Below are 14,131 nucleotides of genomic sequence, written 5' to 3' on the forward strand. Positions count from 1 at the left end.
CTTCCTTTCTGGTACCCAAGTTACTGCTCAGAAACTCAGTCCTCGCAGTGGAGAGATGGATGGGTGGCTAAAGGCACTGGCTGCTTCTCCATCAAACCTGTGTTCAGTTCCCATCACCTCTTCTGGCTTCAGTGGCCCACGCATGCATGTTGTGAATAGACATATATGCAGGCAAAACACCAGTCCATAACATAAAGCAAACTAAAGAACCTTAGGCCTTGTCTTGGTCCACTGCTTTGTTCAAACTTTATCTGAGTCACCAACAGCCTAAAATTCATAGCATGCTTTACCATATTTGAATATAGGTCCATCTAAAAAAAATAATGGTATTTGTTTAGACAAATCTTTTTCTTTCTTTCTTTTGAGTTCTAGCCTGCCATCTATGTGTGACCTTGGCTACGTTGTTTAGTCTTTTAAGCCATATTTTTATTGTAAGTAAGAGAGCATTTCACTTTAGGAGATTTCATTTGCCTCAGAACTGACAGAGCCATCTGAAACACCCCTACCATAAGGTACCCAGCACAGTGTAGTGGCTCTTGTTGGCTGATTCGGCTCATCCATATGTCCAATATCTGCCATACTTCATGCAGAGCTTCCTGTGGGGGAGGGACTTCAGGGCCTGGTGCACGGACTGACACATGGGAGGTCCATTCTCGATCACTATTTGTTGAATGAACTCGAGTCATGATGCCTTGAGCTGTTTCATCTTTACATATTATCGTCCTCTATGATATACATAAGAGAATTAATGAAATGGCGCCCATGAGACATATTGCATGGTCCCTGGCTCAGAAACATATTTCAGTAAACAAGTAGAGGCAAAGTGGATGGCGCTTTCCCACAATCGAAGATTGGATTATCTATAGAACGTTCTCTGGAGCATTAGCGCTTTAGGGTGAATCTTCTCCCTGTCCGCCACCCACTACATTGGCTACATTTTCTTGCTCCCAGCCCCACTCAAAATTAATAATTTCCTACTCCTTGCTCTCATGATCCAGGAAAAAATGATTTGGTAGGAGAAAAGTAAAGTCTGGCCAGCCTTAGGATGAGCCAGGGCCATGTGGCTTCAGTAACATTGGGCTGGCAGGCTAAGATATTAAACCCATGTACAACTGTACTTTATGTGAGGGGTTAAAATGATGTGTTGATCTATCTTATTAAGACGTGGCTCTTCTTTGGAGAAGAAGGTCCTAATAATCTTGTCCAGAATACTGTATGTGCTGACAGACTATATTGAATATGGAATTAAAGCCTTCTTGGTATTGGAAAACCATACATTAAAGGGATGGAGGAGAGTGGATGAACTGCCTGCTTCCTGGCATGAACACCTCCTAACTCTAGCATTGGGAAGAGGGAGCAGGGATAGGCAGACCCCTGTGGCTCTTCAGCCAGAGAGTCTAGACGGCCAGTGAGCTCTGGGTTCAGGAAGAGACTGTGTCTCAAAAACAAATGAAGTGGAAAACAGTAGAGGAAGACATCCCAAATTTGACCTCTGGTCTCCACATACATGTGCACATATGAGCACATACACCCACATGACTTGTGCATACACACACACACACACACACACACACACACGAACTGAAAGGACAGTAAAAATTAGGTGTCAAAGTCAGGTAGAGAGTAAAGTCAAGTTCAAAATGAAAAACCAATAAAACAAAAAGAAAGAAAGAACAGAAAAGAAGAAAGAAAAAGGTGACAGACAAAAAACTAGAAAGCTAGTTCTGAAATTTAATTTTTTTAGGTAGAAAAAAATATAACAAAACATAATTTTCAATCAAGTAACTAAAGTGTAGTTGACATTGAAATGGATAGAATAGAAAATACTATAAAACATTTTTTTTAAAGAAAAGGTGGGGTGGGGAGAGGCCATCTTCACATAAAATGGAGATGAAGAGAGTCTAGCTCTAAGGAGGCTATGTTAGGCAGTGCTGTGTTGTAAATTCCCGAACTGTAGGCTTCAGTTCCCTTAAGTAGCACATTGAAGCTGGTAGTGACCATGGCCATCTTTTGAGAGTTGGGGAGGCGGTTTAGCAGAGTCAACCCTGTCAGGCTTCCATATCCCAGGTCCAAGCCCGGTGTCCCTTCCATGACATCTAACATGAGCTCCAGGAAGGACCACAACTGAGGTGTGTTGACTGATCATTTAATGTATTTAGCGTTCACTGTCTTGGGCCCAAGGATTGCTATGGGAAGACGTTTGTCTTTCAGTTTATGCCTGTGCAAGCACCCAGTGAGGAAGAGAAGAACGATCCTGTCCTTTTCGCCAGTAGAATCCGGAACTTAATGGCTGAGTAAGTATGTCCTGGAGGTTTCAACTGATAATGAGAATTAATGGTAAATATCATTTAACCCTCCAACCCCCATGGTTCTCATTCAGCAACTCTCTTCAGATGTAAAATGGTATGCTGATGGACACAGGCAGTGAAATAATCGACAGATATTTCCCAGGTGCTGCCTCAAACCAATAAAAGCATGCCTCAGGTAGAAAGAGCAGTCAGTGTCTTCCATGGGTGCTGGCCTGTCACTGCAGAGCATCGGGGTGGCTCCAGGCATGTGTTCTAAGGCCACTTTTCTTATTCCCTGTGCTGCCCAAGGCCGGGTGTTTCAAAGGCAGTAAAGATTACAGTGCCCAAAAGGAAGAGGCTTGCTTGTAGAAAGGATTGGCAGAAAGAAAAATAGTTGCTCGCATGGAAGAATGGCCAGGACAGCGTTTAGAAACTGCACCACAGACGGAGGATATTTACTGCATGGAAGGGAGTTTTAACTGGCCAGTATTTTGATTTGATCAATCATGGAGCCTGTAAAGAAAGGATGTATTATGCTGTGTGACCACCCAGGCAGCCTCAGGGCCCCCGAGGTACCACCTCCATAGATTCTCCTCCCCTCCCCCCACCTATAGTAATTGTCCTGGCTAGTTCTATATCAGCTTGACACAAGCTAGAATCATTTGAGAAGAGGGATTCTCAACTGAGAAAATGCTTCCATGCGATTCGCCCATTGGCAAGTCTGTAGTGCGTTTTTTTGTTTTTTTTTTTTTGTTTTTAATCTTTTCTTTTTGGTGGAAGGATTATTTTAAAATATTATTTCTTTTTTTTTTGAGATTGTAATATCTCAATTTCCTCCTTCCCATTCCTCCCATATAACCTCTTTCTTTCAAATTCATGGCTTCTCCTTTCATTACTTTTTGGTGTGTGTGTGTGCATATGCATGCATGCATACATGTGTATATGCAAATACATACAGTCTGAATAATGTTATTGGTATGTATGTTTTCAGGGCTGACCATTTGGTATTGGAAAACCAATTGGTGTTTTCTTCCCTGGGGAAGATTGTCTCTCCACCTTTTCAGCATTCTGTAATTTGTAGTGAATATTTTATTTTATTTTATTTTATTTTATTTTATTTTATTTTATTTTATTTTATTTTTTTGAGACAGGGTTTCTTTGTGTAGCCCTGTTTGTCCTGGAACTCACTTTGTAGACCAGGCTGGCCTCGAACTCAGAAATCTGCCTGCCTCTGCCTCCCAAGTGCTGGGATTAAAGGTGTGCGCCGCCACCACCTCCCAGCTGTGAATTTTTTAAATTACAGATTGATGTGGGAGGGTTCAGCTCACAGTGCCTGGTGTTACCTCTGGGTTGGTGGTCCTGGGAACTGTAAGAAAACAGGCTGAGCAAGCCACAAGGAGCAAGCCAGTAAGCAGCACTCCTCTGTGGTATTTGCATTAGTATCTGCCTTTAGGTTCCTGTCTTGCTTGAATTCCTGTCTTGACTTCCTTAAGTGACAGGCTGTTACCTGGAAATATAAGTGAAACACACCCTTTCTTCCCCAAATTTTGTTCATGATGTTTATCACAACAATAGAAATCCTAAGTCCAGATTTTGAATCCCTCCCCCATATACACAAATGTGTTACTTCACACCAAAATAAATTTATTTTCCAAATAGGATAAATATTTATGGAAACATTTTTGCTATTGAGAATATTTGGGTATACTCATTTTTATTTAGTTTCTAAACCAGCTACAAGTTTTGTTTTGATCATTTTTCTCCCCACAATGAAAAGCAAATTTTGTAACTATATGCCGGTTGATGTCTAAAAATGAGGAGATAAATGTTAGAACTAGAAAGAGTTTGTACCATGTAGCTCAGTTTCCCAAAGTGTACCTTAAAGCAAAGAAGAGATTCATTGAAAATCAGCTCTTTTCCTGCATGGGGAATGGGGCGAGTGTGGCTCTTCAGGAAGAGAGAGAGAACCAGTCACCCCGCCCCCGAGCTCCTTTCCCTCCTATATAAAATGGATATTAAAATTACCTCTTTGTCTTCCACGCAGTTTTTATTATAACGAGACGCAAGTGGGAAAAATAGGTGATAAAACCACCTGAAAACATGCCAGCTAGTGACAGCTCTTAGGAAACAGAACCTGGAGTGCACTCTGAGACCTGTGTTACAGCATAAAAGGCTGAAAGCAATGATGGGCACAGCGCATGCTCTCCCCACCAAGTGCCACGAAGGCCCTTAAGTCACATTATCTAGCTTTGTGCTCTCAATAACCCTGAGGTGAGGAAAGCACCAGACCCAGTTACTGAGCAGTGTCCCCCAAAATCATATGAGGCAGTGACAGTGTGGGACTCAGGCCTGCATTTCCTGTCACCAGATCCCACACCACCATTATGCTGTGTGGTTTATGAATCTACTAATAATGTATTGCCTTTCCAGTTGGAATGCAAAATACAAATTTTCAGCTCTACAGACAGACAGAAGACACTCCAGTGGGCGAGACTGGAAAGTAAAAAACAGAAGAGGAGAATCTGAGGGCTCCCTCATTTCTTCCCGGGCACCCTGGCCTGCTCACCAGCTCATGGGTAGTGGGAAACCATGAGTGGTTCATTGATCACTTTTTTTCTTACTGTTTGTAGAGCATTGGAAATACCCGTGACGGATCACACCTACGAAGACTGCAGGCTGATGATCTCAGCGGGACAGCTCACGTTGCCTATGGAGGCCGGGCTGGTAGAATTTTCAAAGATTAGCCGGAAACTGAAGTAAGTATATTTTAAAATTAGTAAACCCTTGTAAATGTGCAGAGTGGGAAATCCCATCTCTGCTTTCTCTTACTTTATTATTATTTAGTTCTAGTTCTATGCGGTGCTTAGCAGGAAAGCCAGAACGGTGAATTTATCGTCAATTTTTTAAATCTATTTTTGTTTTATCATGAATAATTGACACAGTGGTGTCTGTATGAGCTGCTCAAAGTAACAAGTGAGAGTTATCAGTACATATGTACATATAGATCACCCTGCCACTCAGAAGTGCGCCAGAGCAGCTGGCAAGTGCATGGCACTGGCATACACTACTCAGAGCATCACATGGGGAAAACTGACCCAGACAACTCTATCGCTTAAAATACCTGCCCTACACACTTGCCTTTTAAAAAGGTATGTGTTTGTGTGTATGAGTGTATGTGTGCACATGCGCACACATGCTCACATACACACTCATGCCACAATCCACGTGTAGAGCTCAGAAGACAACTTGCGAACTCACTTGTCTTTTCCCATCATGATTTCCACCACTGAGATAAATTCAGGCCAGCAGATTTGATGGCAAGCACCTTTCCTGATGAGTCACATTGGCAACAGCCTTCCTGCCTTCATATACGGTCGTTGTTGTTGTGGTGGTGGTGGTGGTGGTGGTGGTGAAAACTTCGCCTCGTTCATCTGTGATCTAACTTTAATCATTTGGTATAAGTAGTTTGGCTGTTCAGTGTAAGAGATGTGACCCTGGTATTCCTCTTCAGAGTTAATTCCTTTCTTATCCTTATAGGAATTACAGAATTTATTGACCCCAGTGTCTTACTATTCTCACTTTTGATAGCTGATATCAAAGGAAGTGTGTATAGTTTAGTGAATCACCCTATTGTACCATTTTGTGAACTATGAATTATCAGCCTGAAAGCTTTTTGAAAGAAATACTTCTAGTTTCTTTCATAACAGCTCAATAAGCAGTGGTTGACTTTCCAGATAATGTCAGGTTAAAATTCATGGATCACTTTCTGTCCCCATTCTGCTCTTAGTGACCTTTCTGTCCTCCCAATCTTCATTTTGTTTTTTCTTTTTTTTTTTTTGTCACCATACTGGCATACTTTTAAAAATTAAATGCTTCCATACCTATTTGATATGTCCTCTCAAATGCTTATTCACTTCTATTTTAAATTTAACGTAAAATATCTTTCCCTTCCACAAATTGATAAAATAACACTCGTTGATGGTCCGAGTGACCTAGAACTAATACTGTACACTTACAATTCTTTATCTAGATTAGACTGGGATGGTATCCGGAAGCACTTGGATGAATATGCGTCTATCGCAAGCTCTTCCAAAGGAGGCAGAATTGGAATCGAGGAGTTTGCGGAATACTTGAAGCTACCTGTTTCCGATGTCCTGAGACAACTTTTTGCACTCTTTGACAGGGTACGGTAAGCTTTATCTTTAACATTTTATTTGGCCAGTTCCTACAGAGTGCAAGGCAGATACTGACAAACTTAGCGGGTCAGTGTGAGAAGAATTGATGCAGTTTAACGTTATGGGTAGATCTTCCCCTTAGTAGGAATAATAAATACAGTTGAAGTGTAACGTCAAGTAGTGCGAATTAATTTAGGTGTTTGTTCAGCAGTAAAAGCTGACTGTGTAGTCACATCTGCAGTGTAGCATTGGGCATGTTTATTTAATTGGGAAGACCTTTTAAAAGTATGTAGAATTTGTACGTTGGTGACCTGAATGGTACTGTACTGTCCTGAACATTTCTGGACTGCCCCCGAAGTGCAAGAAGAGCAAATGGGTTTTATTTTTATATGAAACTGCCTGAGAGTGTTCGAATGACCTCTCCACCATCCTAAAATGTAAGTGTGTGCAGTAAGTTAACCGGCTCATCAATCAAGTTTCTTCAGGACAAAAAGAAATTAAGATTTCCAGTTTTCCTTAAAATTTTATTTTAGTAGATGAAGCATTAATATGGACTCTTATGCCTATAGTTCTGAGCTAGCACATGTGTAGAAGCCTATAACATTTAAGACAAACTAGTCTTAAAATAGATAGTCTTAAAATTATACAAATACAATAATTCTCTTGTAGCCATTCATTTGTAGTTAAGCCTGCCTCCACATTTAATCCCTTTTAATCATTAACCTGCGGTCCATCCCACTCATTATGTGTATTTAAGATGCCATGTAAATGGATTTGTACAGAATTTAAGTCCTAATTGAGCCATTGTGTTGACTGTATCAAGTTGTTTCCGTTACTTCTCAATTGAGGAGGATTTGCTGTGTGTCCCATTGGGGCAGTTTAAACATGGCCTTCTTCAGGCCTCCATGGTTCACACCCTTACTGATTGTCCTCTGTACTTTTAATTGCATCACCGACCCTTATTTTGTTTACAGGTAGTTTGTTCTTTTGTTGTTCAATTGGGAGAGAGCTTCAAGGGTGCTTACTCCCTCTTGAGTGAAGATTCTAATTCTAGAATCTTCAGTCACTTATCAAAAAGATGTTTTTCAATGAAATCATGCTGATGACAGAAAGAGCAAGCCTCCGGACCCCTAACTCTTTCTTCTCCCCATTTCTCCAGCAAGGTCATCGTCCTACTGGTTTTTTTTGTGATCTTGTAGAATTAACTAGTCTTTAAGGTGATACAGGTCAGTAACCAATCTTGTTCTGTAGGAAGTCCCTATGTGTTGTGTCTGGCCAGCAGATCACAGGTCTGGGTTCTAGCCTGGAAAGGCATTTTGGAAACCTGGAAGAGAAGAGGGGCTAGGCTGTGGGAGATAAGGACAGAACCAAGGCAAGGCTCTCTGCTCAAGGTTTAATTTTAATGTCAGCAAACATGCTTTATAAAGAAAAGGGGAGGCCTGTCCCTGGCCAGCAAAGTTCCTTTGAAGTAGATAGGTCAGCCTTTTAGTGGGAACTCTCGAAGATTGCAGTTCGATGTTAACTCCGGAAGATTCTTGGAAGAGAACCAGTTCAGCCTCTGGCAGGTTGAGCCTCAGGCAGGTAGTGGCACATCAAAGGAGCAGCACAGCAGGTGGTCACAGCCAGCCTTGCTAGGCTGGAAGGAGGTAACACCTATGCATCTCTTCTGGGCTTGCTACATCATTCAAATAGCCTGCCCTCTTACATGAAACAGCAGATTAATGTCATGGTGTGCTTAAAGCACAATGGTGATTTATGGTGAGGAAGAAAGTTTATTAGATACAACTATGCAAATTGGTAAATTAGAGGTGTTTTTTACTTCATAAGCGCTGCTGTTTGCTTTTTTTTTTAAACTTACTCTTCTCTCAACAATGTGGGTCTATCTGCAGCCTCTTGTTCCCCCAACTCTCCCCTCACTCTCCTCTCCCCAAGATCATCTCCTCCTCCTCCTCCTCCTCTTCCTCTTCCTCCTCCCTTTCTGTTAAAAAACCAATAGGCCTCCCAGCGATATCAACTGAACACAGTCTAATAGGATACAAAAAGGCTAGGTACAAACCCTCATATCAAGGCTGGATGAAGCAACCCAGAAGGAGGGAATGGATCAGGAGAATAAGCAAAAGAGTCAGAGACACCCAGTCTCCCACTATTGGGAGTCCCACAAAACCCCAAACTTAACAGCCACTACATGTATGCAGGGACCTAGCGCAGACTCCATGGTTGCTGCTTCAGTCTCTGTGAGTCTCTGTGAGCCTTGCTTAGTTGATTCTATGGGCCACAGTTTCCTGCTGTCCTTGACCCCTCCAGTTCCCACAGTCCTTCTTCCCTCTCTTCTGTGCGGTTCCCCAAGCCACTTAAATGTTTGGGTGTGGGTCTCTGCATCTGTCCTCATCAGCATAGTAGAATATTGCTAGGAATTATTTCATAGACGTGTGTGTGTGTGTGTGTGTGTGTGTGTGTGTGTATGTATGTATGTCTTTGGGGTTTGGTCTCCCTCTTGTGGCATAGGCCTCATGTTAGACCAGTCATTGGTTGGCCTCTCTCATAAGCATTGAGCCTCTGTGACATTTCTATAGCAACTTTCTTACGCTGACTCTCCAAGCCCATACAAGTGGTTTCAGGTAAAGCTTCCCTAGTCGACATGCTGACAGGAAGGGCTATGGCAGCATCGAGATCCAAACAAGGAAAGGAGATGAGGAAACAGGAAGGAGGTGAAACTGGGACAAATGGGGGCCATTGTAGCACACCTTTAACATCCTCAGGATCTCCTCTTCAGCGTTAAGTAGTATTTGTAGAGCATACCCTGTATTTCAGGTGTCAAATGACCATAGCTGGCAGTTTCAGGAATATTCCAGCTTCTGCTTGGTGTTGCCTGCCAACAGTGGCATTTCTATGTCACATTTAAATACAGGAAGCTTCAGGAGTGAGGAAGGGAGCTAAAAGCAGGGATTATAGTAATCACCAGTCAGACAGATTGAGTTACCCTGACTTTGAGGGAAGGCAGTTGGCTCTAGGCACAGTGATGACAGTGAGAACAGGAGCCCATTTTACCAACCACCTTTCTCCATGGACTGTTTCAATAGGTTTTGCATTTATTTATTTATTTCTGTTTTATAAGAATTGGCATTGGTTTCCTTCTGTGGTGTGGAATACACAGTGTCACTATTGCAAGCATGATGTCTTCCTCCTTGGTTCCTTAAGCAGTGTATGTGTTTGATTTGACCCTGCCTGTTCATGGATTCTGCCTGTGTGCTTGTATTGTTTACCCTGACCGAGCAGGGTAACGTGATAGTTTCCTGGTTAGCCTACCTGCCTCTGCTTTGTGGAACATTCCCACCCTCCTTCTTGCAGGCTCTCTTGGTGCTGCAGGCACTAATTTCTGATCTGCTCTTACTGATTTGAGGTCTTACTTTTAGACAATAAAGTTAATTATACATAAAAACTCATTAAGATATGAGTGGTTTTGGAAATCTATTTGTAAAACTGAAATGTCCATGACACAATTTAGAAAAAAAAAACTAATTCAAGATGTCAGTTTACATAGGATGATCTCAATTCTATATTAAACATGAAAAGAGCCGGGCAGTGGTGGCACACGCCTTTAATTCTAGTACTCAGGAGGCAGAGGCAGGCGGATTTCTGAGTTCGAGGCCAGCCTGGTCTACAGAGTGAGTTCCAGAGGAGAGGAGAGGAAAGGAGAGGAGAGGAGAGGAGAGGAGAGGAGAGGAGAGGAGAGGAGAGGAGAGGAGAGGAGAGGAGAGGAGAGGAGAGGAGAGGAGAGGAGAGGAGAGGAGAGGAGAGGAGAGGAAAAAGAAAATTATGGCAGGCCCCATAATTTGAGCCACATACAGATTGAAATGGACATGATGAAACGTCCACGTAGTGATGGGCTGCATAGCTTCAGGCTCATGCACAATGATGCTACGAGAAGGGGACTTTTAAATTTCTATTCCCTAAAAATAATATGGAGAAGAGTTTTCCTATACAGAAGCCTTGAAAGAAGAGACAGAGACATGAAAGGCTGGGCCAGGGTGCATCTGGTAGATGGTGTGTACAGAGGGAGCTACAGACTAAATCGGGAATAGCACGGGGGCAGCTGTCTCGATCCTGGAGCTGGGGAAGGAATTCATAGAAACATATTTCACTCCTCTTTCCAGCTATACATGTTTCTTCCCTGTCCTTGGCCTTCCATATAGACCAGGAGCCGGTCTTCTGCCTGCCACGTATTAGAAAAGAAAATAGTGTAGAGAATTAATGGTGAATGTACCAAATAGCCTCTGTCTGTCTGTCCGTCTGCCCTCCCTCATCTGTCTCCGTGCTACTCCTGTGTTTTTCATACAGTTACATGTCTGTACCTGTGAAGATTCTCTTTGCTAAGCGCTGAGTTATGTGATTGCCGCCACACCTTGCGCACACACTGACGTGCACGTGCCAGGCCTGTTTCCTCAGTCTCCTGAGAGGACTGGGCTGGGGCTGTTTGATAGGAGAACAAGGAGATGGAGTAATTTCAGGTCTATTGCTCTCAGGAGCTACTGGAGTAATTTCACTGCTTAGTGGGGGCTGGGTGTAAGTCCCATGCATTTGTTAGGATTTAAGAGATGGAGAACCCTGACTCTATTGTTTTACTCTTTCCTCCCCCATTACATTCTTAGCTAATCTACCAAAGCTGCATAATTATTTCTACCAATTTGTCCTAAAAATGCTATTACTTGTGTGCTCAGTTCGATACTCAGAAATTTGATTGCAGACAACATAAAGGTTCCAAATGTGACAAAAGCCATTGTTTCCTAGTTTGGAGTAATTTCCTTTGGCCAAATCCTGCCTGTGTGAGAGACAAAAGCAAAACACTCTTTTTTGTCTTTGGGTTTAATTTCGCTTGTTTACACTTACAAATATTTACTGAATCCCTCATATCAAAGACTAAGTGGGAAATGTGTTGAATGCTCAGATAAGTCAGAGACAATGGTTTAGAACAAAGGCCTCTCTATATTTTATAGTAATAATTCAAATTAAGTGCTAAATTATTTGCCAGCACATTTGAAGGAACTTTAGTGAAATCAAGAAATAATGCCACCTAAATTGGGAGCAGTTATAGGGCAGACATTTCTATAGAGAACAGTGTCTTGCCAGGACCATAGCAGCAGTGCTAACTTCACCCTTTACAAACCCCTCTTATTGATCTCCTCGTAGAGTTTAAATTCCTTCCTTCCTTCCTTCCTTCCTTCCTTCCTTCCTTCCTTCCTTCCTTCCTTCCTCTCTCCCCTCACCTCCTCCCTCTCTGTCTTCCTCTCTGCCTCCTTGCCTCCCTCCCTCCCTCCCTCCCTCCCTCCCTCCTCCCCTCCTCCCCTTCTTCCTTTCCTTTATATATGTAAGGATGTTTTGCTTACATGTACTTCCTTGTCTCACTTTTATGTCGCATGCACCCAGAGGCCAGAAGAGGGCATCAGATCCCCTAGAGCAAGAGCTATGAGCCACCTTGAGGGTGCTAGGAATTAAACCAGGATCCTCTAGAAGAGCAGCCAGTGCTCTTAACCTCTGAGCCTTCTCTCCAGTCCTCCTCCCCTAGTGCAAGGTCTATCAACCATCTTCACAGACAAGGGAAAGAATGAGAGCTTGATTTCTAGTTCCTTGGGTATAGTCTGACATGAACTCAGACTCTAATTAACCAATACTGTTCTCCTCACAGACCATTGACTCTAGTAAGTTTTCGATGGTTACTATTTTCCTTCTGTAAAATATATTGTCAGGTGTCATATTCTACTTCTGCTGTTTAGTACTGAGATCTTCTGGCAGCAGCATGCTCGTTGCTTAAGTCTTACACAGGAAGGGATTGTGTCTACTTGTGAACTCTGGCAACCCGGTCTTTCTGGCTATTGTAAAGTTCTGTAGATCTTTTTTATTATTGTTTTATTCTGTGGAATGAATGTGTTTCTTTATCCCAAGCTCTTCCCGTCTGTCCTGTTCTTCGTAGGAGTCCAAGTATAAGTCTTGAGTGCCAATAATAACAAACATTCTGGCTCGCCTCTGGCTGTTAGAGGCAAGGTGCTGTCATACAGAGATCTCACTCCTTATGAAAGTTAGAACACTTAGGCTCCTTAAATGGCTATAGAGAGACAAGGACATTACCATTTTTTTAAATTTCCATGTCACTTTTGAGTCAATAATGTAGCATTTGATAGTTCCTGGGAGAAGACCTCATCTTGATTTCAAGTCCAGCTATCCAGTCTTTGCTCTAGGAAACTCACTTCATAATTTATGTGGCATCGTTAGAAGAAAAGGCTAAAACTTCTGGGTGGGATAGGTGAATTTTTCTACTCAATTTTCTTGAAAGTTCTGCAGTCCTGCATGTCTGAATATTTCTTTCTAGTTCTTAGTCTGACTTAGCTCTCTCATTTCACCTAAAAATATGTATCTAAGCATAAGAATTATATCATTTATCTTCGTAGTTCATGGGTATCTGTGACGTTAGTATCTGAAACAGAAAGGGGCTGCAACAATCCAGACTTCCTCTCTGCAGCACGTGAGAGATTCTGACCTCCCCTGTGTGCAGAGGGACATAAAGAGCAGGCTTTGCAAAGAAAAGATTGTGTTCGACTGATTTCATCCGCACTCTGGAAAGAGGGAGAGTCCAGCATAAGGCATAGTTTGATACAGTTTCCATGGACCCCAGAAAGGCTTTTTTTTTTTATCTCACCCAGCATGGCATTCTGATCAACACATGATTGCCAAATTCAGAATGTCTGTTCCACATCATGTTGCAGGAGCTAAAGCCACACCTGACAGAAAGACTTGACTTTAGATGGCAACTGGCAGACCTCAGTGTAGATCCTGTCCCTCTCTGTGATGTTCAAATCCTACTTAGAGGCATAATGCACCTAGTAGGTTGTAGTCAGAAATGAGGTTGTAGTTTGAAAATGAGGCAACGCATAAGGATAGGGTTAGGGGTAATGATATGTAATATGTCTTTCACATTAGTAGAACCAGGTTCAAGGTAGTGTGTGTGTGTATGTGTGTGTGTATCTTATAATGAGGTGTAGGTACCGATTTTGCTGCTGTCACTGTTAAATACCACATGAAAATCTAAATGGATTCAACTATAGGACCTGATACCTTTGCTATCAAATTAATTTCCCATTCTCTTCATTTTGTGGTAAGTTGCTAACCAAGAGAGGAAGTTCCACCTCATGGCCACAGAGCTGGCTAACTGCACCACAGAGACTAAAAGTGTTGTGTCCTTTTTTGCTGTAAACTGTTCCTGTGGATTTACAAGTTATGTTAATTCACTTGTTTCAAGAACACAAGTCACTGCAGCCTCCCCTCGATTGATTTATGAGATTAGGCAGCCATCACCATCGATGCAGCCTCCCCTCGATTGATTTATGAGATTAGGCAGCCATCACCATCGATGCAGTCTCCCCTCGATTGATTTATGAGATTAGGCAGCCATCACCATCGATGAGTTTTAGCGCACTTCCATCGGCCTCACCTGATTCCTTCTGTCATTCATTGTGTCATCCTTTGTTCCATGCCTTCCCTGCTAGAACCTAGGCTGACATTCATCTGCTTCCTGCCTTTCTGGACATTTCTCATAACTAGGATGTCATGACGCGTACTTCCCTGTGTCTGGCTTTAGTTCACATGCTTTGAGATTTATCCATGGAGTGTGCATCA

The 14,131-nt window shown here is 42.4% G+C and overlaps 1 protein-coding gene across 7 annotated transcripts in view; it reads left to right on the forward strand.

Moving 5' to 3' along the window:
• The window catches only part of Lpcat2 (lysophosphatidylcholine acyltransferase 2), a 63,967-nt gene that overhangs the window by 29,042 nt on the left and 20,794 nt on the right, over window positions 1-14,131 (forward strand). For all 7 annotated transcript variants that reach the window (XR_003947292.1, XR_003947293.1, XR_001778442.2 and 4 more), the window contains 3 exons: window positions 2,212-2,294; window positions 4,919-5,044; window positions 6,319-6,472. Coding sequence is in view for 4 of the 7 variants with exons in the window: in XM_006531051.3 (XP_006531114.1) it covers window positions 2,212-2,294; window positions 4,919-5,044; window positions 6,319-6,472 (363 nt within the window). In the remaining 3 variants the exon portion in view is untranslated. The remainder of the gene's footprint in view (window positions 1-2,211; window positions 2,295-4,918; window positions 5,045-6,318; window positions 6,473-14,131) is intronic.

Source organism: Mus musculus, chromosome 8 (genome assembly GCF_000001635.26).
Source record: "Mus musculus strain C57BL/6J chromosome 8, GRCm38.p6 C57BL/6J".
NCBI lineage: Eukaryota > Metazoa > Chordata > Mammalia > Rodentia > Muridae > Mus > Mus musculus.